We start from the raw sequence: 26,617 nt of genomic DNA, 5'->3' as shown, positions 1-26,617 counted from the left end.
AGAAAGCGCACCACTGTGCTAAGAATAAGGTACAAGCCCTGCATAGGCTAGTCGCTATCTTTGTGTGGAGTTTGCGCTTTTAGCCCATGGTCAGAGATAATTTATTCCTTCCCTTAGAATCTGGAGGTATTGGATTTGTCCACACTTTGGTACACCAAGTGGTTACCAGCTTTCTTTTCTTCGGGCATATGAACCACCCGATCCTAAGAGTACTGCTTCCACGTCGGCTGAGTCGCATTTGCCATATTTATTTGCTCCTGCAGGACCAATGGTGGCAGAGTTCCCTTGGTATTTCTTTAAAAAGTAGACGAGACATTTTGTTTTTTGAAAGTACGTTTATCACTGGAATACTTGTTCAACCCCTTCAGGAAGCAGGTAGCAAGTGAGTAACTGAAAAACGTTTCCCTATGCCAACAATTCGTCAGCCATACTTCAACGCTAGACATGTTACTGTTTTATCACGTGTTATACGCATGCGCAACAGCAGGCTGCGAAAACGTTCTTTTTTAAATTGCACACGTCCACTTTTCCTTACGAAAAATGGCTACATTATAAGAGATTTTTGGTATGACGGTCTGTAAACAATAGGTTGTGCAACCAACCTCAAACTGTGGACCACTCTTTTGTCATGTGTAGAGATTCAGTATTCTTTGGAGACGTTCTACAACGGACACTGAAAAAGGTTTTGACGCCACTATGTTTTGACACCACCACTATGACTGTACAGCACTACATGATGGATGGTCATGAGGAAACTTCTGTTCCAGCTAAATCACTCATTCGGGAGCAATGTGCGTGGGCACGAAGCGTCTATGCTACCCAGTTTTAGCCCCTCCAATAGCTCTACCTTCTTGGTGTGTTTGTGTGCCTTCCAGACTTTTAGTTAGTACCTTGGAATCGTTCCCCTTCTTAAACTCGGTGGATTTAAAACTGCTTATAGATTGCGACTTTTACGCGCGTAAAATTCGTATCATACCACGCCATAAAAAAAACTAGATAATTTTGTTGACCACTGGGCTGGTACGGTGGAGACCCGTATTCTTTAGACCGGGGAGTCATTTGCTTTACCAGAATACTACGACAACGATTTTTGGGAGAATGGGGCACTTTAAGCTTTTTTTGCCTTAAAGCAAAAAATCGAAACACTATAATGAGCGCTTATTAGCTACAGAGTGGTGTAGCCGTGCACGTCACGGAGAAAAAAGTGTCAATGCGCTTCACAGTAGCCTCGAAGCTCAGGGCTTACGGGGCATAAAACGTGCTCTCAAAGCTCTCCACTCACCATATCTACACACCTTCCCTGAAACTCAATGCGATACTACTTTCTTATTAACGTGTGGTATTTAACATAACTTTGCGGAGAAACATTGGCGCGAATATTTTGTATACGGGTAGAAATGTGTTCGCAAGTGGAGGATGCACTTTTAAGAGATGTGCATCGGCAGAAAACTTCACAGTATACGTGAACCATGACATTTGCTGTTGCTATGGAGCCCAATATTAGATAGCGCAGATAGAAGGCAATTCTTTTGATCTCTATGGAATTATGTCCTGAAATTAATATGCATTCAGTATGCCCAAGATGAAAGCAACACTTATCAGCTGTTAACATATAAATAGCGAAAACGTGGTAGTGTTTTTCTTCTCTAGTAAAATGAGACTGGGGGAAGTAACCTATAGAAAACTTACGAAAAGCTGGAATTTCTATCTTTTGTAGAATCCTGAATTTTTCACCCTTTTTGTCCATGCAGGTCAGTATGGTTCGCGCGGTCTTCGCTTTCTGTATGATTTGTGCTGTTTTAGTAAGCACAGTGCAGACGGCAGCAAGGGTGAAGCCCTCAATCGAAAAGGCAGAGGAACACGTACTGGAGTTGGCTCAACATCTTGACGACATTAAAAGCAAGTATCCTATGTCTATATCATTTCCCACAAAATTTCTTCACTCATGCTGTCTTCCAGAGGTATTACGTTATTTGCAATAAAGTGTTTTATTGTTCAGGGTCAAGAACGTGGTGACATGACTATGTGTATTTGCCACATCTTGCACAGTGGTACAGAAAGTTGCGCATGTTTATTACACCGCTTAATGCCCCGGAAGTAGATGTGTACCCAAAGACACACCCGCACAGAAAAGTGCCGCTAGTATAGCTGGAATTAGCATCGGTTGGAATGAAACAAAAATTGTTCTTTATATAAATTACCTCTATCAGCGAGTTGCAATTTTTATTTCTTAAGAAAACACTTTGTTACCCAGTCCACACAGTTGAACTGAAATACTCAAGTCTGCAAAGAAAGCATGTACGGAAATATGTTTGTGAGGCAAAGCGGTCAGCTCCTGGCATCGCCCTCGTGGACATTTTGCAATATATATCAGTTGTATTATCACGGGAATTGAAAGGTTCGAAGCGTTGCGTGTGGGTGGTTGGTAATGTAAGGACGCATGCATTGTAGATAAGAAATGAGATTTGGTAAGAAGGGGTTTGTTGAGTGAACACCGAAAGGAAACTGAACACTAAGGATTCCGGAGAAGTAATGCGGGAAGCGGTGAACGTTTTTTTGTAGGTTGAAAGGGACCTATCTTTAATTCTCGAAAGAATGCGGGAAAAGAACACTTCTAAGGTGGGGTCCGACCTAATAATTTTCTGAATGCGTTTACGTGCCATACCAGCTACACTACCGAACAGGTTGTGTTCCACTTTAATTTATTCGGTTTTAAGACAATGTCACTACATCCTACCCTTGAGGGAAAAACCAGCGCCCGTTCAAAAACCTGGGATGCAGTAGACCTTCATTTTGACTACCAAGCGGTTACCAAAGCTTCTCTCAAGCTTTGGGCAATCAAGCTTTCATTGCTACTTAGGATTCCAAGACTGCTAGAACCGAGGCCCTTGTTATGAATTGATGGTACTTATGTTGATGAAACATACATACATATATATATATATATATATATATATATATATATATATATATATCGAAAGGCGTGGGTTCGGTCCCCACTCTGGGCGCGTGTTTTTCTTTCTTTCTTTCTCCCTTATATTAAAAAAAACTTAACTTCATTAACCGTAGTAAAAAATAGCGCCTAACAACACCCCTATGCCTCCTTTGGCGTTGTAGACTGCCGACCTATGTTTCTGTATATATATATATATATATATATATATATATATATATATATATATATATATATATATATATATATATATATATATATATATACAAAATGGAAGGCCACAATTTCCAACGCTGAGGAGGCATGGAGGAAAAGACAAGCTTTTTTAATACGATTAGTGAAGTGAACATTTCAAACTTACGTCGCAGAAAACTGAAGGCTTGCGTTCGGTTCCAACTCTGGACACGCCTTTTTCCTCACTGTCTGTTTTACGTGAGTTTAAAATGTGACCTAAATGTATTCGATCGCAATGTACTCAACCCCTATCCCAATTTTCGCAGATGCAGTTCAACCAAAGCACTGCAACGACATATTGAACGGGGGACAGAGGACAAGCGGAATCTACACAATATTCCACAAGGCGGCAGGCCCTTCGGGGCAGACCGTGTACTGTGATATGGACGTGGACGGCGGAGGTTGGACGGTGAGGCGTTTCGCTGCTTGAGAGAGCGCCTATTGTATTAGTATAGCCTAAAGCTTTATAGGTAATTGCAACGTTTCAATGGGTACTGGATGGGGATCTCAAGACAATGACAACTTGTCTAGGCGGTTGTTCAGTCATGAAAAGCAGCTGCCAAAAAAGGGAGCGCTACAAAATAAATAACTGATTTTTAACTTTGTTTCTGAGAGGAGATACCCTAGAGCCAGCATGTTTATTTTATTAATTGAATGATACCTATGCCCGCTCGGAGCATAAAATGTCCACGTACTTCCGTTCGTGCACACGTAGGGACATTGAATTGTCATACTTCCGAAAAGAACCAGATCCAAGTTCATGTTGTCTGCTGGGCTTGGTACGGCTAAAATTTACGGTGGATGCTAGGACTCTCCCTAAACGTGAGCGCCTAAGCCTAGCTGGACGTTTTGTTGATCTGCTGTTGAACTCTTAGTTGAACGTTGCGGCCGCGCACGCTCCAACTTCACCTGACCGGTGGGCACAACCATCTGAAGCTAGTTCCGCGCACTCGACGTCAGCGGCAGAATCCTGTTCACCCCGTTTGTACTTTCACCTCTCAATGCGGCTGGTATTGCACTTGTGGCAGCAGCCTACCCTCTTCCGGCGAGGCTACCCGTGTTCGTTTTTCAAAACCATTCTCCGAATCTGCGCCGACACTGCCGTTACCCTTTCCCTGCACGCTCCGCAGGGCCGGCACTCTAATTTAATGTATGCCACAATTTTCTTCCCTTTACAACGCAGGTGCTTCAACGACATACGTCCAAATCATTCGCCTTCAAAACATACGCTGCAGCACAAACAGTTCAAGAATAATTTACCGAAAATATGCGCTGCTGTAAAATATCAACGTCAATTACTTAATAGTGGAAAGCTGCGCATGAGCGAACCGCACACAGAATGCCACACCTAATAGCAATACTTCCTCGTAGACGACGTCATCTATTATTTATTTTTATGGACAAGTGGTACATATTTTCCGCATTTTTTAAATTTCTATGTAAAACAAACGTCTATTGGGAACAGTTCCTGCAATCGACTTCTTTAACTCAAATGCTCACAATATTGTTAATCTTATAGGGATAAAAAGGAGTGCAGGGCTATTACGTATAGTCCTTTTCCCGCAAAAGAGGGCAATGGACTACGATGTATTAGCGTCAACAGCATGGACTTTCGCGAGGAGTAGTTTCTCACGGTTTAATTTTTTTTGCAGGTTATTCAACAACGAGGGCAGTTTGGTAACAACGTTTATTACTTTTATCGAAACTGGACGGAGTACGCCGAAGGTTTCGGTGTGCCGGCTAAGGAATTTTGGATCGGTAAGATAGCAAAATTTGCCTCTACCAACATCAATTTACAAAAAGTGAATAATAAGTGCCAGACGTTGCGAACCTTACGCGTAAAAGCTTTTTTTACATGTTGTGTTATCGTATGCCTACAAATCTGCAAAAACCTTTCTCGTATACAAAAATACTACGAAAACCAACTACGTGTTTGTATCATATTTCAAGTGACAGTGGAATTCGCTTCGAAGGAATTGTCTGCTAAAACTATCCTATCATGGGCTGTCACATTAGTAAGAAGGCCAAATCCCGCGCATACCTAAAATATTCATGGTCCTTGGAAATGACGATTCAGACGTAGGATAGTTGCAAATAGTTTATAAAACAAAGAGGCTCAGACAGTTTGTGGTTGTTACTTGCAATCGTTTCTAATAGAACTTTTCAAATTACCCAATAATGTCATGAACCAAGCAGTCAGCCTGCTAAATTCTGGAAGCCTTACTCGTTCTTCATTCACCAAAGCTTCTTTGCAGCTTACGTCTAATTCTTTTGTATAGTCCTCCGTTATAGCACAGCAAACCCCGATTGTTCGTATTTTCGAATAGATCATATTCAGTACATTTCGTTTCGTATGATAGCAGCTTCTTCACATCTTGACCTCTTCTTGCCAGGAAACCGGGCTCTCCACGCTTTGACATCTGTCGAAGACGAAATGATGCTTCGTATAGTGCTCACCAACACCACGGAAGATCAGAAATTTGTCGACTACGAAAGTGTGAAGGTCGCCAACGAAGACAACTTTTTCCAGCTGCAACTGGGAAAGTTCGTGGGTCCATCAGGTACGACTCCTACTACATGTTTGTAAACGCGGAAACGAATCCTGTAGGCCTTAATCTACGCTGCACCTATTGTTTAGCAACCAGCTATTGTTTAATTGCTGTCGGTGCAGATATCGTCGCCGGAACGGGGGAAACGAAATCAGTCATTGAATCTTTCGTATTAACTTCTACAACATCAGCGCCACCGGGCATTTAGGTGGTGGTGGATTACACATGTCATTCTCTTGCATTACACATGCAAAACAGAGAGGGCTCTAGACGCGGCCCGAGCTCAAGGCGTCCTGTACTAGGGAAGCCATTCCGAAGACTCCATTTTAATTTATTTTTTTCTCAATAAAGCGCTTTACAGAGATTGGTTCCGCCGTCATTAAGGTTTTACAACTCTGTGATGGAACATTCTTGAATTTTTCAGTTATGCCAAGAAAAAAAGGCAGTCGCTTTATGGAACCGAGAACGTAGCTACACCTAAAATACCTTTCGTCTGATGTGTATTAGCCGCGTATTTTTCCCGCTCACTCGTTCGAAAGATGTGGCTTCAGCCATCCACGCCACCTAACTACAGCTCCTGCCTCCTCCTCTCCCCACTCGTTTTCTCTTCGTTTATTTCCGAAGTTACCACGATGGCTGCGATGGAGCTTTTGTTTAGTTTAATTCAATTTTCCCGCGCTCGCACTCACCGAGCGCAATGTGTTGGCACAGGGAGCGAAAGTTTTACGGCGCTTTTAAAGCATCGTCTTTTTTATTTGCTCTCAGAAAAACATATCCACCGTAATTTTTTACCTACCTGAATTCTGGTACTCTCTCGCAATTATGTAGGCCAACCAACACTATCGGCCATAAAAAAATTCGTTAAGATACGGCGTCAACACGCAAGCCGATGAGTGCACGGCAGAAAACACTATTGACCGCAGTGCAGCCTAACAACTCCGGAGGATTGTTCAATTTAATTTAGTGTTATGTTGGGACAGAGCGCGGCGTTTTCTGCAACCACAAGCTAGTTATTTGTAATGAAACTGTGACTATAGGAAATCAGTCGCACCTACTAAGATATCCCTTCTCATGGGTATTTATTTGTTTGAGAACACGAACGCAGGTCAATTTCTTTTGGAATATTTCCAATAGAACACGAGTTCCTACCACTTTTATTAGCTATAGGTCTCCGGTGGAGGCGCATGTGTTCACAGAAACTAGGAATCTGAAATATGGTTCCACTTTATGGTTGAACGAAGCAATAATTGTAAGTAACCATGTCCCAATATCTGCTATACTGATTGCAATATTGGCCCACCCGGGGATTGCGCCGTACTATCGCTAGTACGTATATATACGTACTCAAAGGAAAAGTATTGTTGGAGTTATATTTGAGGAGCTGTGCTTATCGAAATTCTACGCAAAATATGACCAGGAAAACACATCTTCGATATATTTACGAGTAGTTTGTGTTCGCGCTTAACCAAGAATAAATATCCACCGTGAAGTCGCTACCTTCTCTCAAAATAATACCGCTCCTACGCTTACGTACCCAACTATAGTCCACATCGTAACATTTATAAGCACGACAGCAAGGAAATATTAAACAAGATTGGTGAAAGAAGCATATTAGATACCTTTACTGATTACAGTTCTTTCACTGGGACATGAAGACAATTTTTCTGTGAACTCTGAAGTACGATGCATAGTTCAGCACTTAAGACTTGTATGCTACGCAGAACTTTCTGAGCAGTGGTACGCACTTTCGCTTTCTTTCTCTCACATGATGTAAAGTTCTACAAAAAGGAGACACGGTTTCTTGGAAACCGTTTAGCAACATGAACGCCTTTCTTTCTAGCTTTCCACATATGGTACCGCCAGCTTCTTTCACTCCAATTTAAAATATGTACAGACGAACATAACGCCGAAGGGCGTTCAAAGCGTTCCTTACAGGCAGATAAGGAGTAGCGGGTTGTCCGAGAACATGAAACAGAGGCTGATGCTGCCCCCGTAATCGCTAGCCAAAAATACAATTGGCCAAATTGCACCATGTGTTTTGCTTTGAATTCACCGTTTCTGGATACAACGATATTGAACGCTAGAAATGCAGGAAATTATAATCTTTAATGAATGTTCATGGCTGCATAAATGCACTTTATTACAAGACATCCTTGTTTGTTCTTTGGTGCAGGTTGGGACGCTCTAAGCAACGCCAACGGCCACAATTTCTCAACGTTTGACAGCGACAACGATGCGCACCCGGAAGAAAACTGCGCCCTCCACTACCGCGGGGCATGGTGGTACAACCGCTGCCACCTGGCAAACCTCAACGGTCTTAATTTAAACGGCGAACATGAAAGCTTCGCTGACGGAATTGAATGGAGCGTCCGTGGACACCCGAGCCGGTTTTATCGCTACTCTTACCCGAGAGTTCGTATGATGATCCGTCCGGTGGAGACCCCATTGGAACTGCGAAGCCTTCCAGTAGCTCCGCCAGCGTCCCCGTGATTTACCTCTATAGCCCCACCAGAAGATACGAATTGAGATTGGACGGCACGAGCACGCTACCGAGAGAAAGGAGGCTGGAGTGGCCTGTCTTCTCCCTTCCTACGGACTCTAATACTGGGGCTCTTCGATTTACAGTCTCGGACTTACCGCGGACTCCCAGGGAAGCAGTCCGGCATTCGATTTTCCCATGTATCCCTATGGCTTCGGGAAATCTTCGGACTACCCGCGAACTATCCGCAGTGAGTCCGAGAGTGTAAATTGAAGAGCCCCATTGACTCTGTGTTGTGCACGCGCTGTGTGTGATTGTAAGAATGAAGTGTTTGTTGCTTGATGATATGTACTGCGAACAACAAATGGCGATGTGATGCCGCCGTTCATTTCGTCCTTCACCGCCAATAAACTTTTGGGGGGCGTTACACCCCTCGTGTTCCCGCACTGATCATTATTTCATTCGAAGTCCCAAGTTGTCTTCTCAAGCGATTTCACCCCTAAATCACCAGAGCGACGTTTCGTCAAAATATACAAAAATGATATGACTCGGCCGCGTTACCTGACCGTTCTAGCAGATGAGTCAGCCCGTATAATGCGTGTCACTGAAAATACCACAACGAGCATCTCTCATAAATATTTCAACCGCTCTTAAACAATAAGTAAAGGCTCGCCCAAACTGCAGTGCGCCTGCAAAAGCTGTGCGTGTGTTTCAATACATTGATACATGTCGCACAAAATTCCTCGTGCTGGGGTAAATGTTTTCTAGAGCAGCGTTTAGAAGCAGACAGAAACGGCTTACTTTTCTGCTAATATAGCCTACTCTGGATAATTAGAAATCGCCTTTTTGGGATACTATTTGTTTAAAGGAGTACTGACACGAAATTTCTCGCTTTCAGTTTTTATGCTTTTAAGAATACCTTTTGGCTCTATAATTACGAAAATCGAACCGAAAGCCGTCAGCCGCCAACACAGAATTATTTATAGCACGTTTATTCCAACCAATTTTAAATTTGGTCGCCGCGCGGAAAAAATGCCGTTCAAAGGCTAGCCTGCAAGCGGGCCAGCCTTACGTCACGGTCTCACCCGTGACGTCAGGGACGTTTTCCTTTCCTACATGCGTTCGCCGCATCGTTTGCTACGATTGCACATGGTCCGCACTCGCCCGCGCAGTCGACATGTCGTCTGAATCGTCAGACTCGGATGAGTCGCTGCCACCCGACAGACAGAACAACTTTATTTGGCCAGGCGATTAGGCCGGCGATGTCTTCGCCGTCGTCCGTTTTTTAATATCACTGCGGCTCGAACCGGCGCAGACCGTGATAGCAACTGCTTGTCGCCACTCTTCTAATCAATCTGATCGCGAAAAAGAAGTTCCACATGCGATAAAGTAGATGTTAGTGTGTTGAAAAATTGTGCTAGGGGTTGTTATCAGCGCTGAATTTAAAAGTGGCGTTCAGATATTTCAGATTCAGACCGGCAGCGGAGGTTCGGCGCTCCGACTCAGCACTGCCGGCACCGCGGTGCGGCGAGCAGCCGAAAGATGGCGCCACCTGCACGCTAGAATCAAAACAGACCGCGGCAGATGTCTTGGTCACCGATCGCTGAAACGGAAATTATTCCCAAAATAAAGCTTCATATGCGAAAAAGGGGATGATTGTGTGGTGAAAAGTTGTGTATGGGATGGTCATTTGCAGTTGTACAGATACCAGCCATCAAATAGTCGCCACGATACTAAGCCTAAGGTTCTAACACCCAAGGTGACCCGAGCAACCCCGAGCCCTCTGGCTTGGGCGACAGTTCTTGCGGCCGCCGCCGCGCATGAACTCAGTCCACGTTTAGGGCTGCATGTAGTCGCGTGGAAAATAATGCATCTTGGCCTCGCGGTCGATTTGCTCAGTTGCTCGGACAGGCTTCCACGAGCAGTACTTCACCGCGAGCTTGCCATAGCACAACTTGGGCGAGCTCGGCGACGCGCACCGCCGCGGTGCCGGCACCGCGCAGTGTTCGGCACCAGTGAAAAGGAACACCATGCTCCGGCCACGAACTGAAGAGCAAAGACGTCGAACACGCAACGTTTACAAGCATTGCTCACACAGCTACACCCACGTCTCCTGCCCAAACGAATACCACCGACAAGGGCCGTACCCAGCGGGGGTGTTTGAGGGTTCGAACCCCTCCCGAAATCTTTTCCAGGCAGCACGTAAGGACTACTTACTGTTGCTTTCAGCAAAACTACCCCCTTCCCAAAATTCATAACCCCCCCCCCCCCCCCCCTACGGCCCTGCCACCGACAACAGCAGCGCAGGATATCGTTTCCAGTTCCGAAAACGACTATATGACGTCACCCTGAACCGGCCGGACACGCAGGCATATGTTTCGTCACGCCGAAAGCGATTTCGCTAGTGCTGCCACTTTGTGGAAGCTCGCGGCCTGGACAATCAAAATCGATTTTAGATGTGATTCCGGCCTCGGATCGCTGCAAAAATTTCTGTGAGGCATCTGTACAAACTACTGAAGCCAATTATATCATTTTTTAGGAGTCAAAATTTGGTGTCAGTACTCCTTTAATTTGGAAGTGATGTGCTGGTCCCAGCTGTTTTACATGCAATCCAATGGAATCAATTATTTGTCAATTAAAAGCTAAAACCATTTAAATAAGTTAATTGGAAATTATTTCAAAGAAAAACCATCAAGGTTACCTCATTTCACGATAAAACTCAAAATTTGCAGACGTACGAACCGCCGTGTTTTTTTACTGATGTCGGCGCCGTCGCAACTGAGGCAGCGAACAGTTGATTAAGCGGTGGGAAAGCAGGGTCGTGCAGTCCTACGCATCTCTATCTTTCTCTCTCTTGAGGTTCTCAACCGCCCTTGTTGTGCCCAGTGCCATGTGAGCACTGTGTGGGGTGTATGCTTCACGCTCCGATTTTAGCAATAACACTCATATATCCTGGTTACCAGGGTCCTAGACTCAAATTGGCTATACTAAAGTCGAGGTTCTGAGCAAGATCAAGCTAGAATATGAGTTACGAACTAAATTAAAAGGTTCTCACGTTTTTTTTTTGTTGTTTTTTTAATTGCGATTTTGGTTGATTTGCATTGTCTTGCGGTCACCTTGGACTTCGTTTAAACGGGAGTCGACGGTAATGTGATTAGCCTTCTTGGTGTGCTCCACTCTTTTCGCAGCATGTGTGTAGCCGCTTCACCAAGCCATTGATGCCAGAAGCCATGGCGAAAAAAAACTCACGGACAGTGTTGCCTGAACTCCAAACAAGGAAGAGTCGAGGGGTGTTCGGAAGAGTTGGAAATGATTGGGCATGGCCATAGCGGGGATAAGTATCGGTGAAGAAGTGAGGGTAGTCAGAGGGGAGATTGAAACGGCAGGTGAAGGGAGTTCATTCAACAGACTTCGCACGCACCGAATCTGCATCCTACTAAAACAGGTGCCACCTTCATGCCCCCCCCCCTCCCTCCCCCCCCCCCCCCCTCCCGCCCGATCAGACCTTTCCAGGGTCGCAGTGCTTCGAGATGCCGCCACGTGCGGCGTCCTCACATGCACCACGTTGCTTATTCTCGTATCTGTTCATTAATTCATAGTCTACGCACGACCTCCCAGCTCTTGTTCAAAAAATACTTTTCCTTTCTTTGATAACACTCCCACATCCTACACATTCATTTTCACCCAGTTTTTTACTTCCCTTCTTTATGTGATCTCTGTGCGCCGTAGACTCCTCATCCACCTAGTGAATTCCCGAGAAGGCCCAGCGCTCTTCCTGCGCACTTGTTATGAATAAATATTAAATAAATAAATAGAGGGATAAATAAATAAATCAATCAACAAACAAACAAACAAATAAATAAATAAATAAATAAATAAATAAATAAATAAATAAATAAATAAATAAATAAATAAATAAATAAATAAATAAACAACATGTGTGTGGTAACTATTCGTCACCTTTACTTGGCCACTGGTGCCATATTCGTGGCTAAATCCAATGGTCAAACATGATTAACGTAACTGAATAAATGCCAACCGCCGCCAATACCAACGGTAATCGAATTTAGGTTGATATTTCTGCACCAAAGAACATCTTTTGCATCAGATCCTTAAATATGGATGTTTGCAAACAACGAAGATTACCGGCAGCGACGTTAGCAACCATACCGCGGGGGAGTGTAACCTTGTCCAATTGATGGGAAAATAAATTTCAACCCTACAAGGTTGTATGGTGTTTGTAGTGAAAAGAGAGCATGAAGGGAGGGAATAGAGTATGTGGAAAGAGAGGAGATCTCACGCCATTCTTCCGCTTACTACACCGGCGAGTCGATTATGTCGATTCCCCAAAGCCTCAATAAGGGGCAAATGCCACAACGAGTTAGATGAGCAACAAAGTTTACAGTCGATCACTCGAAGATGGTACGCTACAAAGAAACACCACAAACGTCTGGTTCGCTCAATCAAAGGGAAGTTGATTATTCAATGCGATATACCAAATCAGCTAACTTCACTCTTTGTTGACAAGGCGAATTTTATAAAGTATGCATGAAAATTTCGAATGAAATTGTGGTCGAATCTTGATCGCCATATCGGTTTTAACGTCGTGAATTGTAATGAATAGCGCATAACTCCTTTTGCTACTCCTTGTATAACACAAATGCTTACTTATTGTCAGTGTGAATAATTTCTTTAGATATCAGTCATATAAATATGACGTCTTAAAAAAACACGAACCACGAATGTTCGGTAGAGTCATAATGCTTTCATGTTTTAAAAACAATTTCCTTCCTAGTGAAACTTTTGGAATAGTCTTCACCTGTATAAAGTTTACTCCTCCTACTCCTTCAACACGAACGATCATAAAACTTTTAAGCACTATATTGTGCCGCTTACATTCCACAGGAAGCTGACACCATTTTGGAATGCCTGCACTAGACACGGTGCACTGTTTACATAGTTCGGCTACTGCACCGCCAACCTATCCCAAGTTGCCACTTTTCTTTTCAGAAATTAACCGTATTAGCTAGACTACCTGCACGCACGCACACACTCACTGTATGAAGTACACGCTGCTGCCACCTAGGGCTAGTTTTCAAAGTGTTCAAACAACGTATATTGCCGCGAGTCATTCTTTGTGTTTTTTTTACTTGTGTGTTTCGTAGCCGCCACTTGGCCGTGCCTGACTGTCTCATCTATATTGGAAGCGAACCGCCTGTTTCCATCTCTTTCTTTTGTATGCCGCAGAAGATATCCTATTTGATAGAGAGAGTGATGCGCCCTGTCGTCGCTTGACTGGAATGGTCTGCTTTGTCCTCGATTTAATTCTACTAATCCAAAAATTAGCGAGCACACAGATAACTTCTCCAAGTGAACAAGCCGCGGCATTCGATTTACCGACGCTCGCCCATGAACGTCACTTCGTTTGCGGCTCCTTCTCCGCTTGTCTTTTCTTTTAGTTCTTAGCGGATCATAAGTTCGCTGCAAGAAACGTCGTTACTTGAAGAACCTTGCGTCGTCTTTGGCTACGTGACAATATGTTTAAACGCACATCAGAGAGAGGACAAAACCCTTTATTTTTGCAGCGGAGTTGTTGTAGGCTACTCCGTTTTAAATGCGAATGCATTTCTTAGTCGAGCATGTCAGGCGCCGTGCGGCGTCCACGCGCCCGCAGGTGTTATCTCTCCACTCTCACCCCCTCTCCCATAGCAACAGCTGCGAACGCGCGCGCTCCTCCTCTCCCCTAGTAACCGGAGCAGGTGGTGCGGGCGGATCAGCGGCGAGTGAGTGCAGAGGAGGAGCGCGCTCGGGCGTGTGAGGGCGCTCACATCGCGGGAGCTCGCCGGAGCTCCTACGTGTGTGGGAGAGTGTAGGCGAGGGTAGGCGCGCTGCATCGGTGCTTCTCCTCTCGACGCTCGCCCCACTCTCCCGTTCGCTCGGTCGCAAGTATACCGAACGCAAGCGCTTGAAGCGAGCTGCCTACGCCGAACTCCGTGCTCGGGAAGCCGCTGCGAAACGCCAACGCCGAGCCGAAGACCCCGAAATATGTGTTTGACATGTACATTCGCATTTCCTCATGATTCCCTTCGGGGAGGTGGGGTGAATTTTTTCTTCTTTTTATTCGCGCACTGATAGGCAAACGCCGCTTGGTACCAGCCTCCTAACTTGCGCACATCCTTGCCCTCGACCACCTGTTTTTCGTCTTTGTTGGCGTACGCTATGCCCCTGAGCGTGTCTGTTTACCGTGATGTCATGCATGATCTAGAGAAGTCATTGCACTTGGGTTCCGCCCGAGCTAAGGGTAAGGCACGTGTTGTGCGCCGCGAGAAAGAACAGCGTGCCTTCGAAGAGCGCCGGCGTAAGCATAAGTGACAACTGGCACAATCGGAGAGAGAACAGCGACGACGGTCGCGCCGCGTATCGCGAATATTGCGAGGCGGAAAATGCAAGACGTCGACGAGGCTACAAACCCACGGAACGCTTTCCCGGTGCCAAGTCGGAGTTGGAGCCGGTGTTTGTGGCGAACCAATGCAGCGCCGCTTCTGAGGCGTGTGGTCGCCTGTAGTTAACCGGAGACGTCAGTTCCCTTACCACAGTAAACCGCAAACAGCTCCGTTATTCGTCGACATTTGCAGAGTGAAATGGTACTGAATTTCAACAGCACAGCTGATTAAGCTTTTAGTTCCGCCGGTGAGCATTACCAGAAAACTGAGCCCAGCCTAGCGCATGTGAGCTTGCGCCTCGTGAGGAGTACCCGGAGCCGACTAGGCTCGTACTTGCGCCAGAAAAAGAATACCGAGCCCATGCGAGCGTGTGCCTCCTAAGGAGCGTTCGGCGTCGGCCAGATAGACCTTCGAGAGTCCCTCGCGTGCTGGTCGCCTCCCCAGTTCACGTGCGTTCGCGCCTTAAGTGGGTTACTCAGACACAGAGTTCGTGCTACAGACGCTGAGATTGCGAAGCCGGTTGCCGCGGGTTCCATCTCGTGCTAACGCGGTCACTGTTGGGACAGATGTGAAAGCCCGCTGACAGATTGATGCGGGCCTGCCAGACATGAATAATTTTCATCGGAAAACCATCACATTCATGTGAGGTGCAACAGCCGCGTCTCCGACGAAAAAAAGAGGGGTGGCCAGCTCTGCTGTTTCTCCATCCTTGCACCATTAGTGCAAGCTGCGCCAAATTTTGAGAGATAAACACCAGCCCGTAATTCTATCAGGTGCTTCACCAGACTGAGCAGCTTCGCAAAAGTGTTCTGACGTACTTAGCTTTTAACCTATACTACAGGAGCGTTTGAAAGGACACTTGCATCGAGTAAACTTCAAAATTTCAAATGCTATTCGAACTGGAAGGAGGTCCGCCGGCATACACCACAATTCTCAACGGTGGCTTAAAGTTTCCGCATTCAACTGCCATTGGTTGGTGTCGCCACGTATGCCTAGTTTCTGTCGCGTAACTTGACAAAAACGTCATCTTAGAGTAAAACATGACCAAAATACACACTTTTTAGTGATAAATTGATAACAGCCTACAATTTCGCACAGAGCAGGCGGTTCTTTTGTCACCACCGGTCTTGAGAGTACTAAGTTTCCTTGTAATAGTAGAACGAGTGAAACCGCGCCATCTCCACTAACATGAAACCTGTGGAGAAGTGGAGGATGCACTCTATAATCGTATTAAAACATTGTAATCCTGCCTCTTGCCACACGGCCCGCGCTGAAATACGCAATATCCCCATTAAAAAGCCGCAGGAGAAGTGGAATTTGAAGCGTAGAAGTGTATATTTTAAAGTTAGAGCGAGTATGGAGCGAAATATAAGCAAGCAACAAGCGCGAACGACAAACGAGTGCCCCGGTGTGTTCTTTTAGTACGCGTATTTGCCCATGGAGATGAAACATTCAAGCGCCAGGCGTTGGAAAACAAGTGTTTCGGTGTTATAATACCCTGACCATATGACAATACGACGACGAATTACGACAACGACTTGAGGCGCCTACAGCCCGACCACCTGAGGCGCTTCGCGCCTAATAGAAAACAGACACATTTGAGAAATTATGATGATCGTGCCCTTAAACCAAGATACACTGGTAAATAATTCTTTTTGTAATTAGCGCATGTGATACTGCACTCGAAAACGAGACCGTTCGCGTTTCAAAAAACTTTGCGAACGTCAAAGGCCGTTCATTGTTTTTCATTGATTCAAAGGGCATTTCAACCAAATGCATTGGAAAATTGTCGCGTAGCAGCTCAAAGGTGGCATTTGAGTCAAATGACATATGGTTCAAAGGCATTCGAAACGCCCGTGTAGCAGTAATATATGTGAGTATCTCACGGGATGGTTGTCCCAACCTTCCCGCTGTAGAAGTTTTGTGCTTACGATATTTCTGTACATATTTCCCGCACCGGCGAGGAATCTTGGTCCCCAAAGCTCTGGCCACCACTGTTTTTTTATTTTTGCCTTCGACTAACCCGTCTGCTAGACGGTCGTTTCGAAGAACTTTAAATGGAATGTCATTTGACTCAAATACCATTTTGGAGCTGCTACGCGGCAGTTTTCATAAGAATTTGGTTAAATTTCATTTGAGTCAAAGGGGCACAACCAACAAAATTTGGATTCTCAAAGGCAGTCAAAGGCTCAAACGTGGTCGCTGGTGCTCTCGAGCGCAGTTTCTGCATGCCATATTTACAAAAATAATTATTTACGAGGAAAACTCGGTTTTGAAGAGGAGGCATTTAATATTTTTTCATTTGTTCTTGTTTCATTTGACCTGCAAGCAAGCACCATGGTGCACCACTGAAGACGTGTGCCCTTGACGATTGAGTTAAAATACGCCCGGTAACATTCCTCCTGGCATTAAAAAGGAGTCTTGTTCGTTACGATATAGACCCTGAGCAAAGGATTCTGCTGGAAGTCAGATGTGTATCGAATGCCCGTGCTACACGACGGTTTCAAGGGGCATTTGAATCGAATGACCTTAAAATTTTGAAATTCTATTCGAACTGGAAGAAGTTCCGCCGATCCACACGACATTCTCAAAGGCAGTTGAAAGTTTCCGCAGTCACCCGCCGTGTTATGGTGTCGCCACTATTGCTGTCTTTGGTCCTCATAACGTGGCAAAAATTTATTTATTTATTTATTTATTTATTTATGGGTACTGCAATCCCCTGGAGGGATTTTCGCAGGTGGGTACAAAAGACGGAAATATTAGCATATAACACCAGGCAAACAAATGGAACAGTCACTCACATTTCACATAGTAGGCAGCCATATAACACAAGTCAAAAAATGAAACGTCACTTGCGTTTGACAAACGTAATCAAACGTAACAAAAATAGTACAGATGAAACATCAGTCTCATTTTATGAAAAGAAAACCAAGCTAGCACAGAAGTAAAATTATTTTCTCTGCTTTTCTAGACCAGCAGCAAAGGATGCTAAAGATTGTTTTGTAACTTGATGGTTATTTAAACTATTCCAATCCTGCACAGTTCTAGGGAAAAAGAATATTTGAAGCAAATATTGCGGATACGGAACGGAGTTATTGTACGAACATGGCGTTGTCTGGTGGCGTAACCTGAAGAAAATGTAATAATTTTTGTAATAAGAATGTAATAGGAATAAAAATGAAATAAGAAAATAAATAAATTTCAGTTCGAAAACAATTTTGGGGGTGTTAAATTTACATACCCTGCATACGCGCACAGATAAACAACTTATAATGGACACATGGAATCAAGAGTGGATAAAGTCGAGACACGCCAATAATCACACATGCGGATACAAAGCCTGGCTAATAAATGTTTACTACACCGTTACTGCGTGCACCTTATGCATTTCTGCGCTTGCGAGAGTGTTTTCGGACTGCATGAGCTAATATTACCTGTGAAGGAGCCCTTACCGGGACGGCCTTTACGGTGCCGCAGTGCTGCCTGCACTGACGAAGTGCTCTCGACGAGGGTAGTGTTCCTTCTTTCGAGTGCCGGTTGTAGCAGTTAAGGAGGGAATCCAAGCGCTCGTCGTTCAAGATTCGAAGCAGCTTGTATGTAAATTAGTCGTGCCCCGGCGCGTGTTAAGCGCTGGACACATGTACGACTGGTGCACGCGATTCGCATGCGACTGACCGTTACGAGTGATCGTTAGGACCTGTTTTGGCCTCGTTCGCTGGTCGGAGGAGGCTCACAACGTGCGACTGGCAAGCCAGATGCAGTCGTGCCATCGTCGCCGTCGTCGTGAGGCCACAGCCAATGAGAGCCCGCTGAGCCCGCAACAGGCTTGCGTTGCTCTGGTCGGCTCGGGTGTTGAGAACTTTAGGCTTAGCGTCCTGGCGAATATTTGATCGCCGCAGCCTGCGCAACTGCGAATGACAATCCGTAACACAACTTTGCACCACACTATCGTCCCCTTTCTCGCATGTGAAACTTTATTTGAGCTACAACTGCTGTTTGAGCGATCGGTGACCGAGACATCTGCGTAGCCTGTTTCGATGCTTCCGCGCAGGTATCGCCATCTCTCAGCCGCTCGGCGCACCGCGTGCCGCGGCATCCACGGGCGGTCAGCATAGGCTGGCATCGCGGCAGATATCTGATCGCCGCTTTTAAAATAAGCCCTGAGAACAATCCCTAGCACAATTTTTCACCACACTAACACCTACTTTCTCGCATGTGTAACTTCGTTTTAGCGATCAGATTGATTCGGAAGAGCAGCGACAAGCGGTTGCTAGCGTGGTCTGCTAGCCGGCGCACACCGTGGTCTGCGCCGGTTCGAGCCGCTGAGTGTGCCGAGCTGGCAGGCGCGGCCGGCGTGTGCGCGGACTGTTTACGATGCAGAAAACGCTTCACGATTGCCTGCGTTATCCATTTCTTGCGTACAAACGCGCGGAATCTACAAATTCAGCTCAGCGATCGTCGTAGTTGACCATGGAGCAAAAACAGTGGGCGGATCGGCGCCGACGACGCATCGCACACGCGCATCGAGCCATGTGTCTCAAATTCGCGCGTACGACTAGTCGTGGTGACAGTCGTAACGATCAGTCGCATGCGAATCGCGTGTACCAATCGTACACGTGTCCAGCGCTTTAACCTGGCGAGTGTACAGCGGAGCAGCGGAGACGGAGGAGTAGGCGCGCCATCTATCGGGCGACCTATGAACTATTGTTGCACAGCTGCACCTCTAGCGGTCGCCTCGAGAACTAGTGTACACGAGGGACTTAGCCCGAGCAAGAGGAGCTTCTCCCCTAAAACAACACAAACCCATTTCTGGAAAACCGGAGAAGCGTCGACTCCGGCGAAGGATCCCCGCACTCAGCCCTGGCGATTCCGTGCTAGTGCTGCCTGCCATACAAAGCAATCTGCTAAAACCCCCCAGCAGATTGCTGCGGCGTCGTAGCAATTTGGCACTGCACCCCCCTCCAGATCTTAACAAAACATCAACAGTCTCATCACTTCAACTTGGGTTGGACCGGGGTAATATACTCCTTGGATTTAAGGCAATGGCGTCACGACTGCAGCCCGGCCCTCGCTGGTAGCTTTTCAAGGCTTGCATGTGCGGCGCCTCTTCCCTCGTGTCCACCACTTTCCCTAGAAAGCTTCCATGAAACGGCGTAGTGCTCGTTCAGGGGAAGTCACCTCCTTTGCCGGCACCTCTTTCTTGTTCTTTGTAGCCTCCTATGCCTTTTCTTTGTCCATGACACACTGGGACGCCCGGCCCTGCGGTTTTCGCATAGGTGCGAACGCACGCGCTCTCGGCGTGGCCAAAACGGTGAGAACTCAGTCAGGCACACGACGTTCACGTCGAGAGAGAGAGAAAATATTTTAAGGAGCTCAAATGTGAGAGTGGAACCCTAGTCCGGAAATCCAACCGTTGCCCTCGCCGTCTTGGCCCGGGTCACCAGGAGAGTCTGGTCCTCCGGTTGACAGCTTGTTAACAGTGTCTCCCACAGCTCAGGAAAAGAGCAGGTGGGGAGGGGTGGTAGGGCTGGGTTGTGAGCGGATTCCACAGTTATATGCTGGAGGGTACCTAGCTGTGGACAAAATTTGCATGTAGCGGTGTACTGTGTGGGAAACAATAAATTCAATCGAACCGGGTGTTCGTACGTCCCTGCTTGTAATTGTGGGAGTGTTATTTCCTGAGTTTTGGTGAGGAATTGGTGACGGCACGGGAATTTTCGTCTGGTGGTCCGGTAAAATTGGGCAATTTCCTGATAGGTGAGAAGTAGTGTCGGAGCTGCGGTGACCTCGGGGGCTCGGTGGGACAGTTCGCGAGCCTGTTGGTGGGCGAAGCTGTTGCCCGTTGCAGAAACATAGGCAGGTGTGCAAACGATCTCCACTCGGTGAGATGGACGGTATCGCTGAAGTGCCCGTGGGGTTGTTGGTGTCACCCTCTCTGAAAGGAAACTGCGGCAGGCTGCTTAAGAGTCAGTGATGATGACTCTGCTGGAACATAGGATGAGGACTAAGCCAATGGCGAGTACATCGGCGTCTCCAGGGGATGTCGTACGGATGGATGCGCAAAAAATTAAATGGTTTGTGGATGTTGTCACTGCAACCATGCTTTGGTTGTCAGTGGAGCTCGCCGCATCTGTATAGGACACGTCAGAGCGATTGCCATATAAGCGTTCGTAAGTTTGGCTGCACGTCGAATAGCGGAGGCAGAGGGCCACCCGCGCGGTTACCCCGACCAGGGCTTGCTCGCCGACGACGCGTACCTGGTGGGAAATGCCGTCAACGCTGACACTGGTACTCAGCTGCAGGGTGAGCAGGCGCATAGTCGTGATCTGAGTGAAGCAGCCCGGCACACGCCATCGGTCCCGGTACGCTTCCGTTACTCTGCCGTAAAACTCCCAGTCACTTGGCACTTTGTCTTCCGTGACGTTGTGCAGCCCCCAGTGCAACTTTAACAGGATACCCTGGTGGCGGCGATGGATGACGAGGCAACGACAGCTCTTCACTTGGAGTTCCCCAGCGGCAGCAAGTTTCTTCGCCCCTTCGGCGTTCATAAAAGTAACCACCCATAATTTGTTCGTCTGATACGCGCGCAAAGCGATAACATTGACAAACAGCTGCACATGAAGCAAAGTGTCAGAGAACTCCACCTTGTACGGCTGGGCTCTCACGTCGGCGTTCAAAAAATGGTTTGATTGTTCGTAGGGTTTACGCACCGACGCAATGCAGGCGATGAAGCACGCCGTAGTGGAGGGCTCCGGATTGATTTTGACCATCTGGGGATCTTTAACGTGCGCCGAAATTTGGTACACACGGGCGTTTTCGCTTTTTGCCTCAATCAGAAAAGCAGCCGCCGCGGCCCGGAACGGACCTCGCGACCTCATGCTCAGCAGCGTAACGTCTTAGCTGCCACTGAGCCACCGCGGCGGGATAAAAAAAATCGCGTTAAGCAAAAATGGTGTAGATGGTATTACAGCTGAATGACTTGATTATACTGGGTGTTATCAAAAGCCGTTTTACTGTTAAAGAGACACTCAAGGGATTTGTAAACATTGCGGGATCACTGGTGCAAATTGTAAGTACTGTGTATAGGCCATGTTTTGACCACTCTCGATGCATTTACGCGACTTTATTCAGTAGAAAAGTCAATTCGAAAAGACTGACTTTATACGCACGACGTCGTGTAGTCTGGCGGAAGCCATTATACGCACGACGCGGCTATGGCGCCAACGCGGCAGTTGCTGAAAACTGAAAGCGCCCTCATCACACGGGTTGGCGGGTTCCCCAAGCGCCTTGGCGGCTTCGACGGAGGCGGCATGGCATTCGAAGTTGGGGCACGATTTAGTTGCTTTAGCGATTTCGACCCCGCCATTGAGAATTTCAGCTCCGGAACAACTCCTTTTACGTAGTGAAAGCTACAAAAACAGTGGACGTAGTCCATTCGCGGCTAGGTGTACGACTTGAACGAATGCAAAAGAAACTGAAGTACACAAACGCGACAACAGACTCTAACATCACGTTAACAGAATCGGGCAATAGACTCGGAAATCGCCGTGAGTGTTAATTAAAGCGCCGTAATATTTTCTGAAGGATCGGTGCAGTTTGTTGTTGAGTGTCGCGGTTGCTCGCATGACTGTTATGTTACACGCTGATACTTCTACGCATGCCGTTTTGTTTTATTGTCCGGAATAAACTGCTTCTTTCTGTTTCTTGCATGCCGGCGTCATATCATCGAGGTGGGTCTGGCTCGCGAACCCCTCGCACATGAAGGAAGTTCCTTTACGACGTGTACATAAACCAAGAAGTTCTTGGCGTTCAGTCTTATAATGTACGTAAATGGGTAATGACCAAAGCAAACATGAAAGCTGTTAGCATTACTCCACACATGTGGATGTGCTTGAAATGAAATGTCCTGGGTATTCATTTCTAAATGGTGAAAATTGGCTTGCACGTGGTCACTGAAATCCGTTAATGAATAAAATGAAATGGGGCTGCATCTGACTTCGTTTTTTAATTTGTTGCAACTGAACTTCAACCTGTAACTTTCTTAACGCGCATGAGTAGAACAATTTGCCACATTGTTTAAGCTATCAGTCAACGTAATCCTGCATATACGTGTTAATTCTAAATATAGGGCAGGTGCTTTCACCCCGCAGTATTAATTCGGAGGCTGGATAAGAGCACCGCCATCCGTTAGGGTTCAATGCAATCGCAACCCGAGCGCTTCTGAACTGCATTGACTATGCAGATTTTAAGCCGAGATAAAAAATGAGTGAAAATTATAACCTAGGGTATTTTCAGGGAGCTGAACGTTATTGAAGAGCCATAAATTTCCAATCGGTAATTGGGAATATGGTCGGTCTGTCGAGGACGTAATGTGGCACAGAGCATGTTAAATAAGTCGCATAGCTGCAATCGTAGGTGAAATAAATGCATTATCCGGTTCTATGTCGTGCTTTGCATCCATAACATCAGCTGTGCTTTTTTTATTGGGATACGGAGCGCAAAAGCTAAACGAAAACCCATTTCGAGGAGCGTTGTACGGTTGTCATTTGAACCATCGGCTTCGCGACCCGTGATGCGACGGAAAAGGGTGATAGAGCCGCTTGGAAACAGCGCGGCGCCGGTTGCTTTGGTTGCCGCGTTGGCGCGTCACTCACATCGTGCGTATAGTGGCTTCCGCCAGACCACACGACGTCGTGCGTATAAAGTCAGTCATTCGAAAATGCCGTCCTCACCTATCCACCCTCACCGATTTCCTGCAAGGTTTCGTATGACGTCAAGGAAAGATGGCTTGGCTTGACTCTGCTACTGCATGGCTCGTCGACCCTCTGACAAAATCAGTCAGCATAGCGTTTAATCGGCCGACGGCCGGCAGGTTGTTGAAATTCACTCGTTCACTTGAAACTAATCCACGGCACCTTTCTGCCCGGGGGAATGCGACTTTAGTGTGTTAGTTTGTAGCTGTATCAAGCTCTAAATCCAACTTGCTCCACACAAGCGCAAATGCAACGCTTCGCTGACTGGTACGCTAGAAGAAAAATCTAAGGCCAATTGAAGGCCGGAGAAGAGTTGGCGAACTTAATAGAGGTACTAAGGAATTAAATTCGACTGGAGCTGTTATCGTATAGAGCAAAACAAGAGGCAAAAAGCACCTTTTGCGCTGCGCGAACTAGCACAGCGGTGACCAGCACGACCACACATCTGCGACCGCTGTTCCGTCTAAGGAATGCAGTCGCTATACGTGTGATATTGTGGGAATTTGGGGGAAGCGTACACCACTAGTGATATACAAGAAATAGTCATCTAAGCTGCTTGAAATGCTAAAATAAAATAAAAAATGTAAACTGACTATACACTATATACCTTATATTTCCATCGCTCCCAGCGCCTGCTAATGGCCGAGTTTTCTTGAGCACTAGGTTTGTTGTTTTGCAAGTCGCAAGTTCGAGTCCCCGACGGTGCAGGTTTGTTTGTTTGCTGTTGATTTATTAGTTTTTGGCCAATGTTTTCTACACTGAATTCTCTATTTTTGCGCTGTAGCGTTCATTGCTCCACGCACGAGTTGGCAGAACACGCGCGAACTTGCACTGACGCGCCAGCGATTCTCGTTGGCGTGGTGTTGCCTTAAGCACCGACTTCCCGCACCGGTCCTTAAGCACCGACTGCTTGTGGGCAGTCATTAAGAACAAAAAGTTCTTGCCGCGGTCTGTTAAAAGCTGGTGAGGAGCGCCGGGGTGCAGGAGAACATCATAGAAGAACGTCGGTGACGTGCGTTGTTCAGCTCATTGCTATAGTGCGCGTGATTGCATACGGCGTCGTGTAATCTGTAGCAATGTGAACCCACCTCTTTCCCGATGTAGATAGTGGGAAAGGACCAAGTATATCTAAGCCCGCCCGAAACAATGGTTCGTGGGGAATGTCGATGGGTTGAAGTTCACTTTTAAATGTGGTGCATTTCTTAGGCTCGCGATGTCACTCGTCGATGTTGTCGGCGCCGTCCACACGCTCACTGCGCATGCGCGTCGAAGCGCAGGTGCGCGTCTCTCCCCCGTACCTTCCTCTCTCTCAACAACAGGTGCGGCGGTGCGGGAGGAGCGCGTGTACCCCGTGCGCTCCGTCGCTCTCAACAACAGCTGCGGCGGTGCGGGGGAAGCGGGTCTGTGCGCGCATGCGTCGTAGCTACCCGTGCGCTGCGTCGCGCTCAACAGTAACGGCGGCAGGGCGTGTACACGTGATAACGGCGTGGTGGGTGCGTGGAAAGTTCGCGCGCTTGTGTACGGAAGTGTGCGCATGCGCGTGTCTCCCCCGTACTCCTCTCCCTCGAACGCGGGCGGTGTGTATGTAAGCGGAGGAGCGCGCGTTCGGAATTCAGTCAAGGGCGTCTTTGCTTGGCTTTCGCTTGACTTGACGCTTTTCTTGACGGCACCAAGCAATAAAGACAGACTTCAACTTTACATTCCTTGCCTTCGCTTCTCCTTCATTCAATAAATAAGAATAATAAAGACGAAATAACAATTAAGCATTCCCAAACCGTACCCAATTACGCAACATTCACGCGATACCCCCACCACTCTGCGACGCATTTACTCGAGTTCCCCCCGTGGGAAGATGCGGGCGGGTTTTTTTGTGCAGCATCTACACCTCGCCACAGCGCCAGCCTGCCGGAATGCCGCCGAGCCATCAGCGGAAGCATCATGGCCGCTTCTTCAAAACCAACAGCACTGGCGCGTGGCTGATTGTGACAGCCTGCTTCGGGACTGGTCTGGTGGGCATGCCTATGATTTCCTCGGCGCGTACAAGGACAAGCCTACCGCTCTTCGACTGGCCTCTTGGTACAACGTCTCCTGCGCAGATAAAGGCTACACAGACGCCAGCTGGACCATGACGTCATTCACAAGGGGTATAAAAGCCGAGGACTCGGCATCTCTCGTCAGTGGGCAAGGCGGCAGCAACGCCGGCACGATGTTCACCCATCGTCTACTTTTTGTGCAGGTATGTTACTACCAGAAGGGAAAAGGTTTGGGCGTGTTGGTTCATTGTCACACGGAAAACAAGCGCTAAACAAAAACACGGGACGAGGAGTAGACGGGACAAGCGCTGACTTTCAACAAAACGTTTAATGCCGCTCCAGCGCTTATAAACAAGTCTGGGAGCACGAAGAGAGGGGAAAAAGAAAGGGAAACATCAAAAATGGAGGCCAAAAAAGAAGAACAGTGACGTGCCACCTACGATAAGAAATCCAATTCGCGTTTCGATAAAGCCACAGACGGCCTGCTGACGCATTGATCTCCCGACCTCGCTATCTCGGCCGCTTCCACAATTTCCCTCGTGAGGGCCGAGCGGTGAAAATACAAGATGGTAGTCTGGTCGTACAGGGGATGACACTGGTTACCCGAGACACATTTTTTACAGTGAGCAGCCAGCTGGCCGTCGGTGGCAACGCTCCTGACCTTGTTCGTGTGTTCTTGTAGGCGAACGTTCAAGCATCTGCCGGTCTGGCCGATATAGTGTCTGCCACACGACAAAGGAATTTTGTAGACAACGCTACGTCGGCATTTCACAAAAGCGTCTCTGTGCTTGATAGCGCAGATCGGTTTCCGCGCACGCGTGGGACAGCTCAACTTGCACAAAGCTCACGGCACCTAACAAGCTTTTAGCTTTGTGCAAGTTGAGCTGTCCCACGCGTGCGCGGAAACCGATCTGCGCTATCAAGCACAGAGACGCTTTTGTGAAATGCCGACGTAGCGTCGTCTACAAAATTCCTTTGTCGTGTGGCAGACACTATATCGGCCAGACCGGCAGATGCTTGAACGTTCGCCTACAAGAACACACGAACAAGGTCAGGAGCGTTGCCACCGACGGCCAGCTGGCTGCTCACTGTAAAAAATGTGTCTCGGGTAACCAGTGTCATCCCCTGTACGACCAGACTACCATCTTGTATTTTCACCGCTCGGCCCTCACA

The 26,617-nt window shown here is 47.1% G+C and overlaps 1 protein-coding gene across 1 annotated transcript; it reads left to right on the top strand.

The window, feature by feature from the left end:
- Positions 1–715: 715 nt before the first annotated feature.
- On the top strand, positions 716–25,391 carry LOC144166046 (techylectin-5A-like). Its single transcript, XM_077695710.1, has 7 exons — positions 716–791; positions 3,454–3,596; positions 4,840–4,945; positions 5,581–5,748; positions 7,910–8,050; positions 20,854–20,961; positions 25,288–25,391. Exons 1-7 carry the CDS (start codon positions 716–718, stop codon positions 25,389–25,391), a joined length of 846 nt encoding a protein of 281 aa, XP_077551836.1.
- Positions 25,392–26,617: the final 1,226 nt, after the last annotated feature.

The sequence above is a fragment of the Haemaphysalis longicornis genome, unplaced genomic scaffold (genome assembly GCF_048455015.1).
Source record: "Haemaphysalis longicornis isolate Haplotype H1 unplaced genomic scaffold, Haemaphysalis longicornis Haplotype H1 scaffold_16, whole genome shotgun sequence".
NCBI classification, from domain to species: Eukaryota; Metazoa; Arthropoda; class Arachnida; order Ixodida; family Ixodidae; genus Haemaphysalis; species Haemaphysalis longicornis.
Note: the sequence above shows the minus strand (reverse complement) of the source record. Positions and strands in the feature narration are given on the sequence as shown.

Excerpts from the sequence above, each read along its gene's own strand:
- LOC144166046 (XM_077695710.1), top strand. The coding sequence starts at position 716 with ATGACTGTACAGCACTACATGATGGATGGTCATGAGGAAACTTCTGTT. Across the intron at positions 5,749-7,909 it reads AAAGTTCGTGGGTCCATCAG|GTTGGGACGCTCTAAGCAAC; the intron begins GTACGACTCCTA and ends TCTTTGGTGCAG. Across the intron at positions 8,051-20,853 it reads CCACCTGGCAAACCTCAACG|CGGAGGCAGAGGGCCACCCG; the intron begins GTCTTAATTTAA and ends CACGTCGAATAG.